The 16,809-nt window shown below is 34.2% G+C and overlaps 1 protein-coding gene across 1 annotated transcript in view; it reads left to right on the forward strand.

Moving 5' to 3' along the window:
* Window positions 1–16,809, forward strand: part of LOC107287888 (lipopolysaccharide-responsive and beige-like anchor protein) — a 275,476-nt gene that overhangs the window by 217,231 nt on the left and 41,436 nt on the right. The window contains exon 25 of the mRNA XM_029284234.1: window positions 15,895–16,062. Within this exon, the coding sequence (XP_029140067.1) occupies window positions 15,895–16,062 (168 nt within the window). The remainder of the gene's footprint in view (window positions 1–15,894; window positions 16,063–16,809) is intronic.

Here is a 16,809-nt window from a genome sequence, read left to right on the forward strand (position 1 = left end):
CTATTTTTCTAAACACATTCCACAGTTTGACATGATTGACATAATTGAAGGCCTTTCAGTAATCAATAAAACATACTAATTTTGGGAGGTAGCCTTTGGCTTTCTCAATTTACCACATACATCACAGTGATGACCTTGGTCTTTTCTAGAGCCACCTTGTATATCTGATATTTGCCTTCCATGTACAGCCCTAATCTGCATTGGATGATGCTAAGCATTAGTTTGGTAGTATGTGAAATTAAGGATATTGTACAATAATGCAATACTTAATCACCTTTATTTGGTATTGGTATGTGCATACGTGTCTTTCGTGTCTTTTAACTGTGTCATTCTGAAATTTTGCCATGTAGCTTGGTTAGAACCTTCATTGATTTTTCTTCTGTTGCTTGCCATGTTTTGTAAATATTCCATTCATTCTTTTAGCCTTCTGACCTGGTAATAATTAGGTCTAATTTCATCTTCTAATATTGGAATTTATTTATTTACTAAATTATCTGTACATAGAGATAAATCTTCTGAGGTATCTTGAGTGCTAGCAATTCTGCTCTATAGAATGTCACTATACTTCTTCCATCTTTGTTTGAATCTTTCCCAATTTCCATACTGTCTGTCCATTGTTTTCTTTAGCATACCAGTTTGATATTGGAATATTTTTTGGTTTTTTGATTTGCCTTGTTTTTCCATGCCTGTTTCCTTCTTCATTGTTACAGATGTTGTTATATTGCTTCTTGTCTCTTCTAACATAATTTCTTGTCTGAAATTCTTTAAGTTGCTACTTGAGATTTTGTATTTGGCATCTCATCTTGGCAATTATCAGCATTTGTTCCATCATTCGTATGTTTTTTTCCCATCATTGGCAGCCTCTGTTCACATTCTTCCTTAACAATTTCTTTAAGCTGATTCTATAGTTTACCTGTTTTCCAATAAATGAAATCAGGAATGCCAAAGCAATTCCCGATATTCTTGAAACTGATATGCATAGGCGCAATATTATATTATTGAAATTGGCAGGCTTCATCTTCTGTTTTAGCTTCACTTGAGATTTGCACATGAGTAGTTCAGGATCTGTCCTATAGTCAGCCCTCCGGCATGTCTTTGCTGTTACAACCAAGTTTTTCTACCTCCTCTAATTAATAATATAATCAGTTTGATTTCTGTGGTACTTCCTGTGGAGACATACATGTGTCTAGGTTTGCTTTGGTTGTTTGAAGAGTTAGCAATGAAGAAATAATTGGATTGGCAGAAATTGTTAAGTCATTCTTCTACTTTCGTTTGGTTTCCTGGACCAGAGTCCAAAAACATTTTCCTCCTTGATATTTCCAAGTTTTGCAATCTCCAGTCATAAGCATCATATCTTGCCTGCATGTTCTGTTAATTTCAAATTGAACTTGATAATAAGAGTTTACAGACCTTCTTTTCTTTTGCTTCAGTAGTTGGAGCATGAACTCGAATAACCATTATATTAAAGTTTGGCCATGAGGTCTAATTGATACTATTTGGTCATTAATTGTATTATAGTGAAGTACTGTTATTATATATTCCTAACTATGAAAGAAAATCCATTCCTTCTTTTTTTATGTCCTGAGGAGTAAACAGTGATGTTTTGTATAAACAATTCCAATTCCAATCCAACTCATGTTGCTAAAGCCTAAAATGTCATTTCATTTAATCTTTCACTGTGTTGAACTTCTTACATTCCATGGGTCTAAAGTAATTCTGTCTTTGTAACTTTATATATCCTTTTCCTGCATGGCAATATCAGATGCTTGCTCCAAAGGCTTTAATCTATCTATGTCATAAACGCTGTTAGTATTCCAAAAACTTCCCAAATCTTTTCAATAGCATTTTGAGTGCCATCTAAAACTGAACAGCCCATTACCCAGTATTACACCATCATTTTATATATTCTATCCAGATAGCTTTCTTGATAAAATATAGGAGTGTTTTGCCATTGCATTCTCCGCACATTATACAATGATTATCCCTAAGTCATCTTCCACCTCCAGCATTTGCCTATGACTTTCACATCTTGGATGACCCTGCTGGAATTGTTTATTGTTTACATTAATTATTTGCATTATTCACTTATCCCATCTAAGAACACCTCACCACAATTAGACAGAAGAGCAGGACTTGAAGAAGAGCAGGTAATCAATGTAGACGATGGAGGAATGGCCTGATTTCGAATAAGGCAATTTTCTAGAATTCTTTGGTGACTGAAAGTGGGATCTCATTGTGAAAATGCAAAAAAGTATCAGGTGACACATATATTTTAAAATGTTTGAAATAGGAGAAATGCAAGAGTTATTTGTATGCACATTCACATGTGCGTAAATACTTGTATAGGCATATAATATCTGAAAAAGCAAAAATTATCCTCCGTGGTTAAATAAAATATAATTTAAACTTCCCTAAAAGGCACATTTAGAAGCTAAGCTAATGTACAAACTAGTTTTATTTTAGATACAACAGCCATTTAAAGAGCTTTGAAATTTATACAATTTTTGTTTAGCTGTCAAAACTTTTAATTATACTGTGCCTTGAAAGTGTAAAACTGTCAAATAAATCAGAGTCTTTGCATAAATGTTTGATGAATTATTCTGACTACTACACTGTAGATACAACTTGCAAAACTTTTCAGTAGAAATTAGTCATCAAGTAAAGGGCAATATTAATATATTTATTGATGAAGTAAAAAGGTAGACTAAGTTGTTCCACATACATCTGCAAGGGACACTAATGAAGTAGACTACTTCATTAGACACTAATTATGAAGACAACTTTGGTACAATAATAACATAACCTTGAATGAAAATAAATATTGCTATTCCAATTTTGTTTAAATTTATCAGAAAACATTCTATAAAATTTTTTGCTAAACCATTAGCTTTTACATAATATTAAAATTCATGGCAAAGTGGTTGCTAACATTTCAAGAACCTGATTTTTCTTTTAATTACATTAAAGGAATATGAGTGTATATGTGTGTGTTTAGTAGTGGTGAGGCAACTCACTAAAGGTGATTGGGGTGAAATAAATTAGTTCCCCTTTGAAGCTTTTATTTTCCTCTTTTTTTCAAAATGAATGGGACGTTCTTGAATGAAAGCTGTTTTTCATTACTGCCACCCAATACTTATTTGAAAGAAAAAGCCCTCCCAACACATACAAACACAAGGGTAAAAGCAAGCTTCCCCTTTCTACAAGGAAGATTTCAGCTAAACAGCTCCTAGCTTCTCTTTCCAGTCAGGTGGCTTCAAATCAAAGTTAATTACTGTAGTCATTTATTCTAATCACTTTCTTCGTATGGCTAACTGCATTCTGTCATGGGGTGGCATCCTTTGAAGCCAGTTCGGTTTGAAAGCCACTGCAGGGTACTTGAGCCTCATTAGTGAGGCTTATCCATGCCTGGCTCTGGATGTGATCCCTGATTAACTCTCAGTTAGCCTTCTTCCCCAGACAACACTCCTCCCTTTCTCTTTAGTTTCAATTAACTCTTGCTGTGCTGTCTGCTTTTTATTCACATCAAGACACAGCAGTATGGGGACAGGTAATTTATATATTTTCTTTGTTTCAGCAGAAACAGTAGATTTCCAGAGTAGAAAATTGTGATGAGAAAAGATGGTTCTTTATTGCCAGGGGTCCTTGTTTCAGTGTAGAGTGATTTATATATGTATATCTAACAAGAAGAGGTGTTGTACACATACAGCAGACCTATGTATTGTTGCTTTTCCTATTTGGAAATTTTATCCAAATTAATCTGGAGCATATTAGCTTAAACTTCAAATGGGAAAACACTGATCTCTCTAACACAGTCAATAGGGGAATACTTGACACCATGTTTTACCTACAGATAAATGAAATGAACATGATAAAGCAGTCATTCACTTTTACAGATAAGAAAATTCCTCTTCAGGTGTTTATTTAAACTATTTGCATAGCTGCCCATCTCACGGCAATGACTTTGTGAAGTGTATAAAGATTAAAATCATAATAACGGCTTTAAATGCATTATGCTCTATTTTAACAGCCCCTAAACATAGTATAGTATGTCTTTGTCTAGCATGCAGAATGACAATGCTTAATAGAAGACCTAGAAGAAGTTAAAGGCATTAATAAGGATTTTGAAGCCTAAATTTTTTTTAAATGAACTTCAGGTTGATAATCTAGATCCCAATCAATGTGTTTTGATTTTAGGCAACAGTACAGTAAAATAGTGCAACATCAAAATAATGGTAATTTTGGCTCAAACTTGTCTCAAAGAGTCTAGACCAGGGATGTCAAACTGCTGGCTCATGGGCCGGATGCGTCATCTGGAAGCCGCACCCACCCCATTGCCGGCAATGGCAAAAGCGTCCCAATACGTTGCGCGATGTCATGTGACGTCGCGAATTTGACATGTCTGGTCTAGACAGTTATAGTATTGTGAATAAAGGCTTCACCTGGCTTAATTACTTTGGTAATATTAAAAAAAGCTAACAGACAGGTGTTGAATAGGGAACAGGTAGTAAAACTACTTGTTTGCTTCCCTAATTCAGGAGTCCTCAAACTCTTAGCTCATTGATACCTTCATAAACCTTGATTGTTCATCAAATCCCAAATATTTACTGTTTGAAAATAATTACTTCTTTAATTAATAATACTATATTAGTATTATAGAATAGATAACAACAACAACAACAGCAACAACAGATAATCCCCTAGAACAGGGGTGTCAAACTCGCAACATCATGTGACGTGTCATGACATATCACGACTTTTTTTCCATTGCCAGCAATGGGGTGGGCGCGGTTTCAGTTTGATGCATCTGGCCTGTGGGCCGGCAGTTTGACACCCCTGCCCTAGAACCTTGAGGGCCAATATTGACTACTTGCATTAAATTGCTTAATATAAAAAGGCCACTATTATTCTGTAACCATTAGGAATTTGGATAGAAATTTCCTGATGCACAAAAATATACTTTATATATTTTATAATTTGAAATAAACATTCAGGTAAAATATTCTCTTTTAATAGCAATTAACTACCGTAGATATACTATGCAAATACTGTATACCATTATATGATTAATCTATGGTGTATAAATATAAAATTGTCCTCAAAAGTTAACTGCATTGAAAGCTAATTCAAGTTTTATATGTTATAGGCAGTTTAATACAGGTAGACCTTGACTTATGACCACAATTGAGCCCAAAATTTCTGTGGCTAAGTGAGACCATTGTTAAGTGAGTTTTGCCCCATTTTACGACCTTTCTTGCCACAGTTGTTAAGTGAATCACCGGAGTTGTTAAGTTAGTAACATGTTTGTTAAGTGAATCTGGCTACCCCATTGACTTTGCTGGTCAGAAGGTCACAAAAGGGGATCACATGACCCCCAGACACTGCAACTTTCATAAATATGAGTCAATTGCCAAGCATCTGGATGTTGCTGATGTGACCATGGGGATGCTGCAATGGTCATAAGTGTGAAAAATGGTTATAAGTCACTTATTTCAGTGCCATTGTAACTTCGAATAGTCACTTAATGAACTGTTATAAATTGAGGAGTATCTGTGCTATTTTCTAAAAATAATCCTTCAAAAGCAGATTAAAAATTAAAAAAATAATTGAAAATATAAACATATTTAGAAATTAAAACATTGGTGGATAGAATAGTTGTAACCAGAACATATATTTCATAAAATTCTAGTCAAAAGGGATGTTTGTTTGAGAGAAGAAAATCCTATTTCGTATAGGTTGCTAATGTGGGTATCTGCTGCCTAGAAAACAATGTGAATTTGGACTTTTAGAATATTTCTCTTCAGTGGAGTAAATTAGAGATAATGAGGGCAAATCTTCTGAAACAGGGTAAAACAAGCTGAAATTACGTGTAGCTTGCAATTGAACTATATCCTAGGGAAAAGCTTACAATTGCAAGATCCTTGGAAATTGTCAGAAATCTAACATTTAATCTTCTTCATCACTTTGTTCCTTTTGATCTCAGATCATAGTTGATAAGAAGTATCCAAGATAGCACACTAGGGAAAAAACAAATTTGAGTAGGAATTAATGGATAAAACAGTCTTAAATTCATGCCTGCGCATATCATTCCTAAATCTATTTCATCCTCATATGTTAATACATGTTACCTAAAATAAAATGTGCACAATTGTTTGCTTTTTACATTTGTTTTCACTGTGAATAGAACAGAATAGTTTAATATGAACATCAACATAAAATACAGTACTTTTATTTGTTATATAGTTTTGAATTGTTTTTAATATTACACACCACCCAAAGTCATTATGGAGTAGGATGGATTTATAAATGTAATAAATAAATAAAAATGCATCTTTGTCCTCCAGATTGCATAAAATGTAAACCAAACAAGCCCTCCATCATTCTTGTATTGAATGCTCCATGAATGTTTATTTACTTTCAACACAATTCCTTTGAAGCCTAGAGAGAGACTAAGAAAATGTATAAAATCATTTCAGCATACAGTGTTGATAGAGATTCTAACTATAAATAAATAGTGTGAATATTGAATATTCATACAGAAATAATTATGGTGCAAATTTGTGACAACTTAATCCTATTTTGAAACAACATATTTTCCTACTTCCACAAACTACTGGTTTTCTTGTGCTTTTTAGAAAAATAAGCACATATGTTAGTCATACTGTAGGACTTTGCCTTTTACATTTTACAGAAAAGGTGGACTAAATAGCAGTGCATTGCAGGTCTGATTTAAACAATTATCAAATACCATTGGAATTATGGAGCACATTAATTATTGTAATAATAACTTTAATAATAATAATAATAATAGTAAAGTTGGAAGGGACCTTGAAGGTCATCTAGTCCAACCCCCTGCTCAGGCAGGAAACCCTATACCAGTGGTTCTCAACCTTTTTAATGCCGCGACCCCAACCGGTCGTAAGTCGAGGACTAAACCAGTCGTAAGTCGAGGACTAACCCGGTCGTAAGTCGAGGACTAAACCGGTCGTAAGTCGAGGACTACCCAACCGGTCGTAAGTCAAGGACTTTCCCTGCCCGGGAGCGCCACGCATGTGTGGTTCCACCCCCTGCACCGGCCGAGGCGTAGCTGGCAAGTGGCAGAGACGGAGCAGGCCGACCACCAGCTGGCCCAGCCCAAGGGAGGTAAGGCACCCGCTGGAAAAGGGGGAAAAATGGTGGACAAAAAAAATGGCGGACAAAAAAATGGCGGACAGCCTTGCTTGGCGACCCCCATGAAATGGTCGATCGACCCCAAATGGGGTCCCGACCCACAGGTTGAGAACCACTGCCCTATACCATTTCGGACAAATGGCTGTCCAGTCTCTTCTTAAAAACTTCCAGTGTTGGAGCATTCACCGCTTCTGGAGGCAGGTTGTTCCACTGGTTAATTGTTCTCACTGTCAGGAAGTTTCTCCTTAGTTCTAGATTGCTTCTCTCCTTGAAAGTGAACACTTGAACACTTTGAAAGTGTTGTTCTTGTTACTTTTTCCCTAAACATGTTTGCTTCCAAATATACTAAAGGGAGCATTTTAATTTTTATTAGGAAGAAAGGAAATATAGTAACTATTGAAGAGACTAGACTAGACTAGTGCACCCAAACTATTTGTTAGTCTTTGAATGATTTTGTGTGAAGTGGTTGTTTTTGCTTTGTTTGAACAGGGTACAGTTTTCTGTTTATGACTTCAAATATTTGAAGAGTGTGTGATCCATGTATTTAATCAAAATAATTTAACTCAAAGCATGTTCTGATTGGAAGCAAGATGACATGGGGGAAAAAAAGACTCCAGATGGTTTTTTTTAAGTTGAAAGACTTTTTTTTATCATATATTTAATAGGACAATTTGAAACATTTCTAATTGGTCTGAAAAAAAAGTCTTAATCATTGTAAATTACCAAGGTCATACTTCACTGTTAAGCGACATTACTGCTGATGTTTGAAATCCAGCACATGCAAGCATAACTGTCTATTTGATTTCAAAATGTTTATTGCATGAGGTATCAAGTAATTGTTAAACTTATAAATTCACAGTAAGGTTGCAGAAGTTTAGCATTTGAAATTAATTGTTCAGTTTATTTTCTTTTTGAGATTTTTTTTGTTTCATATAATTTTTTAAACACAGTTTTCTAAAGAAATTGAAATTTTATAGTAAATTTGGTAGTTATGAAGTAATTTTATCTTTATCTTATTATCTTGGGCCATTTTGAACCATAAAATAAATCCTTAATAAATATGGGGAATTCCATTAGTATGTGTCCAGTAGAAAAAGTTATTTATTTTTAACAATTATGGTTGATTTTTGATTGTTGAATATGTTTCAAGGAATAAGTGGAAATTTTGACATTTTAGTTTAGATTCATATTTTAAAAATTTGACAAATAAGAATTGCTATTCTCATTTCCAAAGAATTTTAGATGTGAGCTGTTTTTCTGCTTGCAGAAAGTCTTGCAAAATAGTTATTTTTGATTGTTATAAAATATATAGATATACACGGCAAAATCCCTCTACTGATAAATAGCAAACATAATTTTATTATTACAAAAAAAATAAAAAAAACATTGCTAACTTTTTGGAACACTTCATGAAAACATATTTATGTAATAATGATTAATTATATAACTATATGTTTGCATGATATTTTTAGTTAACTTCTGTCAGAAGAAGAGATTGTTGCATATTTTGTTGCATTTTAGGAAATTCAATAGCACCTGCGCAAATTACATTAATGTTAAAAGATTTTTGAGAATTTTAAATTTTTTTCCTGCAGCATATTTGTGGCTCTGGAACATTTTAGTTTTGTGAACTATTAACATAAAATTACTAATAGATGTTTGACATCTGTGCATTGCACTTTTTAGCATATTTCAGGAGTTTGGGTCTTGGTCTAATAGGTCTCATTAGGGGAAAAAAAGAGAGAGATCAACCCCAAGACAGTTTGTCAAAGTTAATATGAGTCCCATAGGACTGAATTGACAATTAGTGTGTGATTTTACAGCACATTCCTCTCATGGTCTTCTTTGATTCGTAACAATTGAACGTTACCTCTGATTTATTTCACAATAACTCAATACAGATGAATATTATTGTACTACTATTGTCGGATGTTAGAATTTTTTATTTTTATTTCTTATCATTCTCAGAATATATACAGGGTGTAAATGATGCATCCTGTCTAGTATGGGAGAAGTAAGACTTGATTAGCTATGTTTAAGAGAAGCAAGGGAATGGGGGTTAGTATGCTTTACCAATAAAGGAGAATATTTGTAGTTCAGGGTTAAAATGAGGGGTCCTTGGTGTTTTCTGAGCTTGGTTGTATTCTTGCAGATGTTTCATTAACCAAACTTTACCTAGTTTGGGTAATGAAAGGTCTGCAAAAAAAAACAAGCAAGCTCAGATAGCACCAAGGACCTCTCATAGTATGCTTTATTTGTATACCACTTTGACTATGGCTTTAATAAGCATTATCTTTTTCAGAAGCTTGAGCTGATCCTAAATGTTTTGAATTCTTAATTTTAAGAAAAAAATAAGTATTATGATGTATAAAATTAATGAAGCATGGTAGCTTAGTGTATCGTATATGGAAAGAATTTTCCTCATGTGATACATTACACATAAGAACAATTCGTATTTTCTTTTAACTTTATATAACTTTACATTATATTAATTTTTATAATGCAATGTCTGAAATGTAATTGGATTGCATATATGTTGTGACATTTCTTATGCCACTCTGAAAGTCTTTTTTATTTTATATTCTTATTTACATCTTTCACAGCTAATTTGTTAATATATTATAGGTATAATTTTTAAGCAAACCCCTAAATCTCTAAAAGATTTACCCCCCAAAAAAATCTTTAAAGCCTTTCCAATCACGTATTATTGCTGTATTTAGTAATTTTCTTTAGCAATCACATTTATACATTGGAAACTACCTATGACGTCTATAAATGATGATAAAAATGTAAGCATTTCTTGATGTAGTAAAAATGAAGTAAGTTTTAGGCCTTTCATTGCTGTTTTCCTATATTTATAGACTTTGATGTTTCCTATATATGTTTTCAAAGCTCACTTCAAAGTAAAAAACAGTTCAATAAAACTCTAAAAGGGTCTGTATAAAATTGTGTTTTAGTTTATTTTATCATAACCATTGTTATGCCATTTGTGTTTAATTTATTTCTTTAGCAATATTTAAATGCCCTCTTAATCCATATGGACTGTGGGGTAGAATATCAGTTCGAGATATAATACAGAATCTCTTACAGCTTTTAACTTATTAAACAATTTGGAACTTGTGTGTGCATATAGTTTTAATTGTATTCATATTTTGTGATTCTTTTTAAATACTAGCTAGAATATTGCTCTCATGAAATGAGCAGTATTCTCTATTGGAATGGTATGTAGGTGATAGAAGAATGACAATATATTGTTATCTATTATAAAGGATATATGTAGCAATTTACTAACTGAGCTTCTAAATTAAAAAAATGATACGTACATGAAGATATGGATAGGCCTTTTCCTGATTGAAAGTTCTAATTAAGTGAATAGAGGAAAATTAACTGAAATTAGCTGTCAGAAAATCACATTTAAATGACTGATGAGTTGCTCAGGCAGTAAACATTTAAATGATATAAATTGCCATTTAAGTGTATGGTTTAATGTTTGTCATGCATTAACATGACATGAGATTGCAGTGACAATCAAGCAGCTTGCTCTAATTTGAACATATTTAGAGCTTTTGTGTGGAGTGCACCACACAAATTAAGACAATTGCTGTTTTTTATGTGTCAATATAAATGTTTCTTCAGGCATCAGTTAATGAAACTAACCAATCATTTATGTATGCATATTGCAGAGTGGCTTCTCAGAGCTTGACTAAATTTTCCTTTTTAAATAGGACCTTTCCTTGAAAAAAAACTAGGCTTAATTTCTGTGATTATAAAACTGTCCTGCTTCTTTGCATTATTTCATCTGCACTTCTCAAATCCAAAGGGAAATGCAATTTTCTATTAAAGATCCATGCATCATGCTACTGACTTTTGTTCCCTTTTCCTCAGCCAATTCAGAATTACACATATACATACAGGTAGGAACGTTGTCCATGGGGTCATGATGGGTCGGACACGACTTCGCAATTAACAACAACAACAAATAGAAACTGAAATATTTTAGCGCAACATATTCAGCCCAAAATATTTTATATCTGTTGTAAAGAAACCCAAGAAGACATACACTCTATTTTATGTGTATAAGCCATCAAATCTGGCAACTGATCTTCATTTCTTATTAGCAAAAAGAAAGCATCCATCACCAGAATTAAAGTAACAAGATGGCTTGTTGCTGGTAAAGGCTGTATTGTCCACCCATTTTGCTATCTGAATTGATCCCTAATTGAAATTGTAATCTAAAATATATTGATCTATATCCAGAAACAAAAGTGTGTGCTGGATGATCATGTGACCTAAATTTAAATCTTTAGGCAAATTCAGTGGATAATGTTACCTAATTTGTACTTAAGCTATGTTCTGCGAAATGTTCTTAATGGATCTATAAAATAAAACTGCATAGCTGCTTTGGAAGCTTCTCATGGGTATCCGCAGGGATGTACATGCACAGCTACTTCATCATCAAGTCAACAACATATTCAAGCAGCTTCACAAGACTGACTGCTTTAACAGTTGGAAAAAGAAGAGCTTGGTACACAATCCTTCAAGTTCTAAGGATTCCATTTCAATGGAATGAAGTATATGATTGCTTAATAATTGCTTAATTATATGAAGGACAATTAAGTCTTAATCTCAGATAGTTAAGTCTTAATCTTTCCTTGATGTCTTTCGATGCACTGGAAACTTTTCATTGTCTTGCACTAAAGGTCAACATGAATAAGCTAGTTTTTAAGAAAAGGCTCGAATTTCTTGAACAACCTGGCTTTAGAAAAAGCTGAGGAATAGGAGGTAATATTGCTGATGTATTTTAGATAATTGAGAAAACCAAGAATATTCCAAAGAAATAAGTATATGCTTTATTGATAATAGAAAGTCCTTTGGTTATGTGTCAATGATGTCAAACTGTGTAATATAATTAGAAAATATTAGAAAAATGGGAATCCAGAACATTCAGTTATCTTCATATAAAACATATACACAGGTCAGAAGCCATAATACAGAGAGAACATATATTACTTATTTATTCAACATATACATGTTTCCCTGTAAGTGAGCCCTACCCCCAAAATAAACCCTAACTTGATTTTTTGGGGTGGGCCTTATATAAGCTCTATTCCAAAATAAGCCCTAGTTTTGGGGTGAGGTGCATGTCTAAAAACCAAGCTGGGGTGGAGGTGTGGAGCTTACCATTGCAGCAAGGCCTCCCATGGATCGATACTTGCCTTGCCGGCCCACTTCTTCTGCGGCCGAAGGAGCACCTTCATTCTGCAGCTATGGATTGCCACTTAAGTGTATGGATTCCGGAAAGACCTCTGTACTAAGAACTGAGCTATAGCTCAATCATAGCTCGGTTCTTGGCTGCATAGGCCTTCCAGAAAGGCCTCTGACTGCGAAATGCAGGCCCAAGCTCCATTCTCAGCTGCAGAATGAAGCTGCTCCTTCGGACGCAGAAGTGGGCCAGCAGCGCGGTGCTGTCAGTGCTGGAGGTGAGTGGAAAAGACACCCCCTGAAAATAAGACCTGATGCCTCTTTTGGAGGCAAAAAAAAAAAAATAAGACTGGGTCTTATTTTGGGAGAAATACAGTATATTGAATATATATTAAGGGAAGCTGGACTGGAATAAAATATGCATAGTTTTAAAGCTGGAGGAAGAAACGTCAATTACCTGTGCTATGCTGATGTCTCCACCCTGACAGCCATAAAGGAAAAGGATCTGCAAGCTGTAGTAATTACATCAAAAAGTATTGATGGAAACATTGGACTAAAATTAAATATAAAGAAGAACACACTAATTACACTCAGGTACAATAGGTACAATAACTAAGCTTAGAATTGTCAATTAAGATACTGAAGTGCTAGATAACTTCTGTCTCAAGCATGCAAGCAGTCAAGAAATATGCTGCAAACTAGTCCAACTTACATACCCATAGAGTTTCACAGGGAATAATACTATTGCATGTATTATTATGATTTTTGTAGGTATATACATATCATGGTATCTGACTATCTTTTCGAAGGCCTTCATCTTTAATTTATCAAGGACTTTAAATAGAAAGAATATTGATGCTTCTGAACTTTGGTTTGGAGAAGTCTCCAGAGAATATCATGAACAAAAAAATGAAGCAGAAAAATCAATGGATCAACAAACAAATCAACCCCAAAGTTCTCACTTGAGGCACTAATGATCCATCTCAGATTATCCCACTTCAGGCACAGGATGAAAAGATTTACTCTCTAAAGAAGGTTCTAATGCTGGGACAGAAAGAATGAAAGTCAAGAGGATGACCAACAGCAGGACAGATGGCCTTAATTTCAGTGGTGAAGACCTGAAAGAACAGACTAGAGCAGATTGTCATGGAGAAAATCTATGAAGTTACTTAGAGTTGAGACTGATGTGATGCCACCAATCAATCAATCAATCAATCAAAAAATTTGGAAGAATGCAGAAATTATTTGCATAACCATTTGTTACATGTACATCTGCAGTGAGTAAAGAAGGAGGCCTTTAAGGACAGAGGAAAGACCCTCTACTACAGTGGTGGCGAACCTATGGCACAGGTGCCAGAGGCGGCACTCAGAGCCCTCTCTGTGGGCACGCGCACCGTCGCCCCAGTGCTAGGCCTTCAGCTGGATTTTATAAAACCTTTTCGCTTTAGGCCTCCGTCGCCATGTCCAAAAAAAAAAAAGGTTCAATCAATCAGTCAATTTCAACTTCTCACTGGGAAAAAAAAAGATCTTGCAAAGTTGGAATTGATTGATTGAACTTTTTAGTCCCGCCCAGTCTGCCATTACCACCGCAGCCATGCCCACCCAATTGGCCATGCCCCCCAAATGGCCACCCCCCCAAATGGCCACACCCAGCCAATGGGCCACACCCACCTGGCACCCGACGATGTACAAGTGGGTTTTGGGTTGCAGTTTGGGCACTCAGTCTCTAAAAGGTTCGCCATCACTGCTCTACTAATTCAGATAAACAAGACTAAGCCCAGCCCAGGAAAGTGACTTACAAATATATTTCAAATAGTTCTTCCCGTTTAATTCTCATTAAGATTAAAAAAAAGGGAGGAAGGGAAGCACATTAAGACTAGTAAAATCCAGTAGCTGTTCTAGTAAGAGTAGTTTTAGGTTTTTGTGGTGTATGTTTCTTATTGCGCTCTGTCTTGTAGGGCTTACAGTCCTAGACTCACTAGACATCTTTTACTGAATCTGAGAAATCACCTATCAAGTGATTTCTATCAAGATATCAAAAATAATGTGCATTTAGAAACTATATTTTAGATAAAAGTTATAATGATTTGAAGTCTCTATATAAAAAAGACTTCCTGGAAAGAAACATTATTTTATATAATGATCAATGTACTGTAGCTGTATATTGCTTGAAGAGAACACAATAAATGAAATAAAAGATGAACTTTTTTCAAAAGTCAAGCTTAACTCATTAATGATGGATGATGTGTTTAATGACGTGTAGCAATTATAACTTAAACTGATTTAGAAATTACATTGGTTGATTTCTATCATAAGACAAGATTCTGAAATAAGATTTTTGTAATGCTTTTAATTATGTTATTATTATAATTTATTATTACAATATTAATAAATACCAAAACCAATATTATATTATATTACTATTACAGTTATGGTTATTTTGATTATTTAATTATTTCAATAATTAATAATTGTTTAATTATAATTAATTAATTGATATATAAATTAATTATTTAACCTTCGAAAGGTTAGTGCTGGCCCATTTTAATTATATATAGAGGATCTACTACTGAAGGAAGTCTAAGATTTCAATATTGGGCTCCATTTGAAATAATGCTGGTTTACACATAAAGCACTTCTTGAAAACTATTGACACCTATAGGTGAAGGTAAATGATGCAATATAAAAGTCTGAAATTCTAGTATGTTTGTTGCATTTTTCCATACTACAGAGGAAATTGTAATTGACACATATTTTATGTATAATCCAGAAAACTATACATTTGTCAAATCTGTTATACTTAGTACAATTTACCAATTACCTTCTAGCTATTTATGTGATATTGTCAACATTCAGGATAGATGTAATAAATTATAAGTTGTGATAAAAGTTATGTTACATTCAATATATAGATTGCATCATTTTAAGATAGTGGCTACCTCTATTGTTTCCTGTTTCTGCAGTTGGAAACTGTATAAATTATGAGGCTGCAGCATTTTTTCTTTAGCTATATAATAGTGTTTTCTTTCCCAAGCTGGTACTCTTCAAATGTGGTGAGACACAGGTACCCACACAACTGAAAGATACAAGATTGGGATGATTAATATAGTCTCTCGTCTTTCCCTATTATTGGCAGATTAGACTATAATTACTCATCTATGGTGAATTTAATTGTTCATGGTTCAACCTTGAATTCTTTTCTTTTAATACTAGTACAATCTCAGTTGCAAATGTTTTAAACTCCACCAGGGACCTGCATGGCACAGTTGATCCAACAGGTTCTAACAGCTGCAACTAGCATTGTCATAGTTTGTAAAATATTTTTTTTTCTCTAAGGCAGGGGTCAGCCAGTGCTGACTGAGGAATTCTGGGAGTTGAAGTCCACAAGTCTTAAAGTTGCCAAGGTTGAGGACCCCTGCTCTAAGGCACTTGCATATTTCTAACCTTTGCATTATTGTTTATTTAAGACTGTGGACAGCAAATAAGTTTAAGAAACAATATAAACAGTGTTGTATTTTGTTTCAGGCTTTGGAAAGTGAATTTGTTTCCTGTCAACTGCACCAGTGGATTGATTTGATTTTTGGCTATAAGCAGCAAGGGCCGGAAGCTGTCAGATCTCTAAATGTTTTCTACTATCTAACCTATGAAGGAACTGTCAATCTCAATTCAATAATGGATCCAATGTTGAGAGAGGTAAGCATGTTCATATCTGGGAGAATAAAAATTATGAAGTAATGTGGGACTTTTTGAAATATTTATAAAGCATATTTGATTTTATTGTAATTTAAAAGTATTTATAGACATTTTAAAGGATATTTTCTACTTTACCCACACTAACATATCACTTTAGTTTTATTTTGTTTACACATGGGATAATTCTTCAAATTAGATCTTGTAAGTTATTAGCAAGACGGTCTTCTCCTTTCTGCCTTGTTTGCCTTGTTCTATTTGATCTTCTCTGTTCCTTTAGACTGCTAGGACAAGAACTTGCTACAGTGTTGTGTAGTTGAAGTGTTATGGACTGAAGCTGGCAAACAAAGAAATCTATAATAATACATCATGGAAAATTAGTTCTTAGAGTGATTGTATGTGCAGACATGCTTACACTTTTCATCTATGTGCATGGGTGTGAAAAGCTGTTATCCCATAACTGTGCCAAATACCCTATATTGAGCATTTAACCTCTCTCAATAGGGTACATATAAAGCATTAGGGAAAACTGTGAGCACGGTACTAGGGAAACTGCTGACCCAATATTTAAATGGATAAGAACAGTTTCTCTATCTTTTCTCTGAGCCTGTTTCTTGGACAATGGTCTTCTCTCTACAAGGTTTCCTACATTTTACAAATGGAAAAAGCAGCTTGGGAAACTGAAAAGAACTTCTGAAAAGAGAAATACTGTGGCTAGCAAGTATTTTTGAGTAAAATGACTTTGAGGAG

The sequence above is a fragment of the Protobothrops mucrosquamatus genome, unplaced genomic scaffold (assembly GCF_001527695.2).
Source record: "Protobothrops mucrosquamatus isolate PMUCROS unplaced genomic scaffold, P.Mucros_1.0 scaffold453, whole genome shotgun sequence".
Lineage (NCBI taxonomy): Eukaryota > Metazoa > Chordata > Lepidosauria > Squamata > Viperidae > Protobothrops > Protobothrops mucrosquamatus.